The sequence below is a fragment of the Citrus clementina genome, unplaced genomic scaffold, assembly GCF_000493195.1.
Source record: "Citrus clementina cultivar Clemenules unplaced genomic scaffold, Citrus_clementina_v1.0 scaffold_6, whole genome shotgun sequence".
NCBI lineage: Eukaryota > Viridiplantae > Streptophyta > Magnoliopsida > Sapindales > Rutaceae > Citrus > Citrus x clementina.
In genome coordinates, this window is record NW_006262139.1 from 4,451,602 (window position 1) to 4,459,807 (window position 8,206).

The 8,206-nt window shown below is 39.5% G+C and overlaps 2 protein-coding genes across 2 annotated transcripts; both read right to left on the reverse strand.

The window, feature by feature from the left end:
- Positions 1-2,356: 2,356 nt before the first annotated feature.
- On the reverse strand, positions 2,357-3,124 carry LOC112097295 (uncharacterized protein KIAA0754-like). Its single transcript, XM_024182479.1, has one exon. It carries the CDS (start codon positions 3,122-3,124, stop codon positions 2,357-2,359), a length of 768 nt encoding a protein of 255 aa, XP_024038247.1.
- Positions 3,125-4,867: 1,743 nt separating this feature from the next.
- Positions 4,868-5,341, reverse strand: LOC112097296. The gene has a single exon (XM_024182480.1). The coding sequence runs from the start codon at positions 5,339-5,341 to the stop codon at positions 4,868-4,870; it is 474 nt and encodes a 157-aa protein (XP_024038248.1).
- Between the last annotated feature and the right edge of the window lie 2,865 nt (positions 5,342-8,206).

Consider the following 8,206-nt stretch of genomic DNA (forward strand, 5'->3'; position numbering starts at 1 on the left):
AATATAGTAGTTGAATGATCAAACTCTCCTAATGGAGTGACTATTGTTTACTAAATTAGCACCAGTTGTTAGAATAAGTGTTGCAGCATCGAGCAGAATAAACCGGCATCCTTAACTATCGCATGTTGGAAATCTCATACCTTTAAATCTACTAACAATGATCAGTTGTTCATATATTTATGGTATGGCATTATAGCCTGTAATCTTTCTACCCTACAAGGTGAACATCTATGTCTAGAGTGTCACAAATCTTAACTTCAAGTATTGCCCTTATGGGATTCAGGACAACTTAATCCAGGAAACTCGGCTTAGGAACAAGTAATACTCTAATAATGTCCGCTAAGACATGCCCTTTTGCTGCTCTATCTTAACTGAAATTATTAAATGGGTGGTCAACCGAAATAACAGTTATATTCATAAAAGCTATTAGAGTAAAATACTACAGCAATATCATAACAACATATAAGAACAGTCAAGAACCCATTGGATTATTTGTCACTCAACTACAAGTAAATTTAGTTCATAATCTGGATGAGAGAAATAAACATAAACATATTGGTCTCGGAATGCATCAAATCAATTAAGGGAAGAAGATAAATATAAGTTGAGCACGGTGAAAGTCAAAGCCAAATAATTCTGCACGATTCTCCACCGTTGCCGAAACAACACTCTTCAATTCTCATATTCTTCTTCGTTCCTTCTAATTATTCTAATGATAGTTCCTTACCTCCTCTCTTTGTGATGAACCTCTCCTTTTTATATTTCAAATTAGGTTAAACCAAAGCCCATGAGCATGCATGTGTTTAAATTAGGAAACATGCAGATCGTGATTTTATGGTTGACCCGCGCCTAAGTTTTCTCCCGCATTGCTCCCAGATTGCTACAGCACTGGTTGCTATAACAGCTGCTACAACACTGCCTTATTTCCGATTGTGCTTTACTTCTTTTGTGGCCATCTTCCTTTCTCCTCTTGCTCTTCTAATGCCTCAACATCCTTTCATGAATTTAAAACCTGTTTTTAGCACAAATTACTATGATTCAAGCAAAACTTATTAAGACTTAACTAAAATAAATGCTTATGCAAAAGGTAACCAAAGTGTAATAAAAACACCTTATTTGTTCTCCAAGTGACCTTGATTTATGTCTAGAATTGATGTAATAACTCTCATTTCCTAGAGTTATCACACCCCCAAACTTAAACCATTGCTTGCCCTCAAGTAATGACACATACTAACATTTCCCGCAAACAAACATGCACACAACTTTAGCTCTTTTATCAAACTTGCAAGGATTCTTCCACCTTCCGATCACAATCTCAATCATACAAAATGCCCGTAGTAAATCAGTTATAGACTGAAGCTCCTTTCTATCCATAGTGTGTGTGTGCTCTTTCGGTTGAATTCCAGATATGCTATAACATCACCAAGGGACTGCATGAATTTCAGCAGTGAGAATACTTCATTCATAAATGGGGTAACAATACTTTTCACATACTCAACTGTGACAATTTTAGGATTTGACAAACTAGGGAATATTCTACCTCCTCACTGTAACATTTATCTTTCATGTGAATGTCAATCAATTGTAATGATGACACCCAATTACTCAAACCATGCCAGATCATAGTGGCTGCAGTAATAACTATAATGTAATCTTATCTAGAGGTACCTTTTACTCAAGGCTGAACATGAGGCTCATGAACAGACCTGACTACTCAAGGCCTTAGACAGAGGATTTATTTATTTGTTTATTTTTATTATTTTTTTTCACTGTGCTACAACATTGCTCATAACTCTTGCTACCTTTGAACACAATTCTGTGTATGGGGTACATACTCAAATCTGGTTACCCAGCAACTTGAGCCATTGGAACAGATTGTATTTCATAGAAATCACAGTTAATCAACTTTGCTTTTCCCCCCAAACTTAAGATCTTTTTTTTTTCTTTTGGCTTTACTCTAGTAGTCTCATACAATTCAACCAAAGTCTAAGTGTCAGGATAAAATTTCACTTTCATCTATAACTTATCTTTACTTGGCATTCTCACAAATACTGTATAACACTCAATTTATCTTCATTAGGTATTCAAATCCATACACAAATAACAGATAACAGAGCTTCACACAACGCATACATAAATACATGCATTCGGAAACAACCCCCCCAAACTTGAGAGATGATGTGTCCTCACAAGCATACAGAACAAATGCACACAACTGGACAAGGATATAGAAGACTTTAGCAAATACCACACAGAGTGACAAACATAAAAATTTTTTAATTTTTTTTAAGATATAAAACTAGTAAGGAAAGAATACTCCCTTGTGGTGGTGATTGCAGCACATGACGGGATGCTATTAACGCTTCTTGGATGCATTGCGCAACTTGTCCTTTAGTGAAGCTTGTGGGGAAGTAGCTTGCAATGTCTTTACCTCTTTCGTCGCGGGGCTGGTGAGAGGAGTTGTGGATGGGGTTGCTGTAGCAGGGCCTTTAGAAGTACTGCCTTTTCTTTTATTGGACTTACGCGGGCTGGTGCGAACAGGCTGGCTAGGAGTTGGCTGGTGAGGAATTGGAGTTGTCGCATCAGCTGCCTGGCCTTCAGCTGTGATGGTTGCAATGATCGCCAGAAGTTGCTTGGCTTGCTCAGGTGTAGGAGTAACTTTGGCTACTGCAGCAGCGAGCTCGGTATCAACTTGCTCCATTTCATCTGCAAAGTCTGAAGGTGTTGCTATTTTTACTTTACCCTTGTCCTTCCCCTTTCTCGCAAGGACTGGAATAGAGGGTTCCTCTTCAGGGTCTTCTTCCTCTTCTTTTTGAATAATGTGTTTTTTTTCTGGTTTTGGCTGGGCTGGGATGGTTGGTTCCTCACTTTTTTTCTCTGAATTGTCCTCTGCCTCTGAGGGTGAGCTATCAATCTCAGACTTGTCACCTTCGTCCTTAAGTGGGTAAGATGGTTCAACATCTTCTGAGTCGACTGCTGCTTGTGGCTCAGTGGCAGCTTCCTCTGCAGGTTCATCTGAAGCAGTGACTTCTTCACTGGCTGCGGCTGGAGCACCTGTGGTGTTGGTGTCAAAATTGTACTGCTGGAGCAGTGTCTCAGGGAAGTTCCAGTGTATGCGTTTCATGTATAGAGCAAATTGGTGTAGTTGGTTATCTAGGTGCTGCGGATAACTCTAAAACCAACCATTTTCCCTCTGCTGAGCTTCCACACATTGCGTGATACTGGTGCTGAGTGCTTGGATGGTCTGTTCTAAGCTAATAGCTCGTCTTGCTCCTGTTACAGCCGTTGGTTCAGTGGTTATTCCAGCACTCTCACCAGCAACTCTCTCAATTGTACGTGCTGTAAAGGCACCATCATTCTTAACATGGTCATCTCTGGCGTCAAGACGAACACCTGAAACTACACAAATGCTGGTGACGAGTGAAGGAAATAGCAAAGCAGCAGTTCAATGAGTCTTGGCTGCACACTCTCAGATTTCTTTTGCAATGATGCCACCCATATCTATGGGAAGCCCTCAAACAAGGACATATAAAAAAACCAATCTCTCTTGCGAAACTGTAGTAGTGTGAGTAGTGGGCATAAGCCTAGATTTTAAAAATTTCACCCACACCTTAGCAATAGGTTTCAAATCTATCCTATTAACTACATGCCCCTCCTCGTTAGCCCATGATGCCCCTTCTATGGTAACAGTTGTGAAAATGGTGGTCCACTTTTTCAGGGTCAATTTATCACGCAACTTGGCATACTCACAATTAATTTCAGTAGGTAAATTATAAAAAGCATTTATAACTCGGGAGTCTAATGGAACAAGTGTGTTTTTTACCCAAATGTTGTGCTGATCAGGGCTTACCAAATTGGCGTAAAATTCTTTGACAACTTGAAGCACAAGATCACTAGGGTGATTGCAAAACTCTAACCATCCTCGCTTTACTGCAGCATTATGAATTGTTTGTACAATTCCAATGAATTGTCCTGGAAATTGAAATCCTTTCTCTTCCAGAATCTTACGCGGCTCTATAAATTCTTCATATTTTTCTTCGGCGTGGTAACTCTAGAAGCGTGACGGATCTTTGAGGTAGCTGGCTGTTTTCTTATACCTCGGCATTATTATAGCAATAACAATTTAAAGCTAATGTGCCTGAAAGTGAAAAGAGTAGAGGAATTTAAGAATTGTTAGAGTTGTCTTTGAGAAGGAGATGGGGGATAGTGGCGTAGAGCACTAAGCACAATGACTCCTTTTTATAATGGACTTTAATTTGAAGATAAATACGGTAACTAGAGATAATTGAGGGAATAAAATATTTGAATTAAATGTGCATATCCCCAAAATTATCGGCCAGTGAAATTAAAGCTTTAATTTTGAAGATTTTTTCCCACAATTTCTATCCATATCCATGCATCCATCTGTCACGATTTTATCTCCAACGGTAAGTGTAAGGCTCCAGTTTTAATTTACTGTAACGGTAACATTAGTTGCTGCAGTACCCATTTGCTTGTTCTAATAACGGATATATACTCCACACTAAAAACTTCTGACACGTGGCTCACCTCTGCACTCTGCCATCATACACTCTCACTTGTCAATATGGAATTCAATTGTCACACTTATTTCAAACTAAAATTAATTCTAAAATTATTAAAAGAAATAAATAGATCAAATTAAAGTAAAAATAAAGAATGCAATAATGTAAAAGGATAAAAGTAAATGGCTAACATAAAAAAAAAAATTAAATAAGATGGTAAAGAGGGAGAGCTGTCTATAAAACCAAAAGATATCAAACTTGGTTTGAAGTGGCTGTCTCCCCAATGGGTTGCCTCCCATGGAGCGCTTGATTTAAGGTCCTTTAGCCTGACCTTCTTTCATTGCTCAATAGTTGGGTTCTTTAAGGAGTAACACCTCCTTTGAGCAATCTGCTGTTGGATGTCTGTAGTGCTTAACCCTGTGTCCATTAACCTTGAATTCTTGACCTGTTTGTTCATCTAAAAGATCAACAGCTCCATGAGGATAAAATTTGAGCAGGTTAAACGGGCCAGACCATCGTGACTTGAGCTTTCCTAGCAATAATCTTAGTCTTGTGTTGTGGAGCAATACTAATTGTCCAGGGCTAAATTGCCTGTGTTGAATATGCTTGTCATGCCAGTATTTTGTCCTCTCTTTATAAATTCTTGCATTTTCATATGAAAATAGCCATAATTCATCAAGCTCACAAAGCTGAAGCTTTCTTTGCTCTACTGCAGCATGAGCATCCCAATTTAATTTCTTCAGTGCCCAATGTGCATTATGCTCTAGCTCTAGTGGCAAATGACAAGCCTTTCCATAAATAATTCGGTAAAGGGACATGCCGTTGTTTTACCAGAGTGATGAGATCTTTGACAAGCCAAGATATTTAAATCTCCTTTGGACCAGTAGTCCGCACACCTTGGTTTCCAGCCGATATACACTTATCCAGTTAATACCAAATCCGAAATTCATTTTTGAAAATAATTTTTTCACGATACCACCCGAAAACCTTCAAAGAGGGTGAACGTTGTGAGAAAACACTTTCATTTTAGAAAAATCAATTTTGGAGGATAAACAGGACCTTTCTGATGCACAGGATCCTCAGGCTTGAGGCAAGTGCACAGCATACTCAGTTTAGAAATTTTGAGGTGAGCATATCATTTTTAATTTGAATAATTTCTTCGATTCCTAGAAGAGAGAGAGGTTTTAGGGAAACATAATGTAGATAACTTAAGTTTTTATTTTCAGATTGGCTCCCCTTACAACTAAGACCAAAGGTGCCTTTTATAGAGGATCATTGAGAACAAGACCTCTCGAATGATCATATCACATGGCACACCTTTTTTAAAAGCAAAGCACGTCGATTAGGACTTTTACAAAAGGTAAAGCATACCGACAAGGACTTTAACAAAAGTAAAGCACACTGACAAGGACTTTAACAAAAGTAAAGCACACTGACAAGAACTTTAACAAAAGACAAACGGGAGTCACATGGGTTATTGCATCAAAAGTTGTGTGAGAGTGACAAAGTGTCATCATGGAGTGAATGGATAGCGCGATGGTGACACGTCTCCTGTCTCTTTCTCATATTGTCGCTTGTACCGACGCCTCTGTCTCTGGTCGAGATACGCCTCGGCTTGTTGATATTTTTCTTCATCAGCTTCAGATATGTGCTGTGTGGTAGATGCAGTGGGAGAGTCTGGGTTGGTGACAGTATAATGAGGAGTGTCAGTAGGGAGAAGGGACTGAAAGTCTTCCCATGGGTCCTGAGCGTCTTGGAATAAGACATTAGTGTAGTAAGGACGTTGTTCCATGACAAGGATTCTTTGTGGACTTGAACTTGAACCTGGAGTAAAATTTGTGTTTTTGGAATTATTTCAAGGGTTTGTGATGGTCCAATGGAAGTGTGATGAATGTTTGTGGCAGGTGGAGGAACATTGTTAAGTTCCATGAGATAGGCTTTGAGAACAGCGGTGACGGATGTATTATGGATGAAGATATAAGGATGAGGGTAAGTTCTCTATTTGTATGCCATATCATGTGTCCAGTAGTCTCGGATTTCTAGATGCTGGAAGTAAGGCCTGTGGACGATGAAGGTCGTGGTCCACATGTTAGCTTCTTGGTCTGGCATTTTGTCTAATCCATGAAAGGTACACAAATGTTGGAGTTGCTTGCGCCACCAAGTGAGAGGGGAATACCATTCAAAGAGAGTCCATAGAAGGTCTAGTGAGAACTCTGGAGTGGTAAGGTGAGTCAGGACTGGTTTGATGGGGAAAACTAGCTTGGTAGCATACAAGGTGGTGAGACACCACATATACCAAAGCTCATCTTCAGAGATGGACAGAGAGGGCAAAGTGAGGCTTGTGAGAAACATGTGCTCCATGCAAAGATTAGGAAATCGATCGGGTTTTTTGGTCTGGACATTAAAGAAAAACCGGTAAAGGAACATTTTTGCAAAATCTTGCAATTGGTAAGCCGATTAGAAGGAGATGTTCATGGGGAAATGTCTTTGGTTGAGCGCTTTGAAAGGAAGTTGGCGGTTCATGGCTATAACTGGAATGATTTGAATCGAGGAAATGAGTGCAGATTTATTTATAGCTGGACGGGTGAGGAAGTCTGGAATGAGGTTTTGGTTGCCTTTTATGTGTTGCACAGTGAAATCATATTTTGTAAACCAGGTTTTGAGACTGAGTAATTGCTTGTGAAGTAGCAATTTGTTCTTGAACTCAAAGATTCGGGGAAATGATGAATTATCCATGTTGATAAGGAATTTGTGGCTGATAAGATGCAACTCAAATTTTTTAATGCCATACTTAACTACCAAAATCTCTTTGTAGATCACATGGTAGCTCTTTTCAGAGTCTTTGAATTGTCCGCTTGCATGAGCACAGAAATGACGCACGCCATTGATGTCTTCGAGGAGAATGGCACTCTAATAATCATCGCTGGCATCAGTCTGGAGGATATGTTGTCCATTTGTGGGAATTCGGAGTGGAGGAGGTGATTGTGCTATCACCTTTAGCTGCTTGACAGCTTCCGTCTGAGCAGGGCCCCATAGAGGGCATTGTTTTTTGAGCATGCGTGATAGCTGGCTGGTGTGGATTGCAACTTTTGGGATAAAATCACGGACATAATTAACAATCCCGAGGAATTATTGTATCTGCTTTCTGTTGAGATGTGTGTCCGGAAACTTTAATAATTCGATTACAATATGTGGACCAGGTTGATACTAGCCGTCTTTAATCACCATGCCAAGAAAGTCAATTGATTCCTTTCCTATATTGCTTTTCTTTTCGGAAAGCATGATGCCATGTGCCTGCACAATGTGAAAGAAATCCAAAAGGAGCTCTTGGTGGCTCTCATGGTCAGAGGAAAATAACAAGATGTCGTCAATGTAGACCAATGCATGATGGAGAATAGGACTAAAGATTTTTGTCATGGCTTTTTGAAATAAGGAGGGAGCGACTTTAAGACCAAAAGGCATAACTGTCCATTGGTAATGGGCATCAGGAATGCAAAATGCAGTTTTGTGATGGTCAACTGGTGAAATACCAAGTTACCAAAAACCAGCTTTTAAATCAAACTTAGAGAAGATACGAGCTCCTTGAAGATGAACAAACAGGGTCTGGATTTTTGGAAGGGGAAACTTATCATCTTTAAGGAAAGAATTAAGTGGCTGGTAATCAATGACTAATCTCTTTCCAC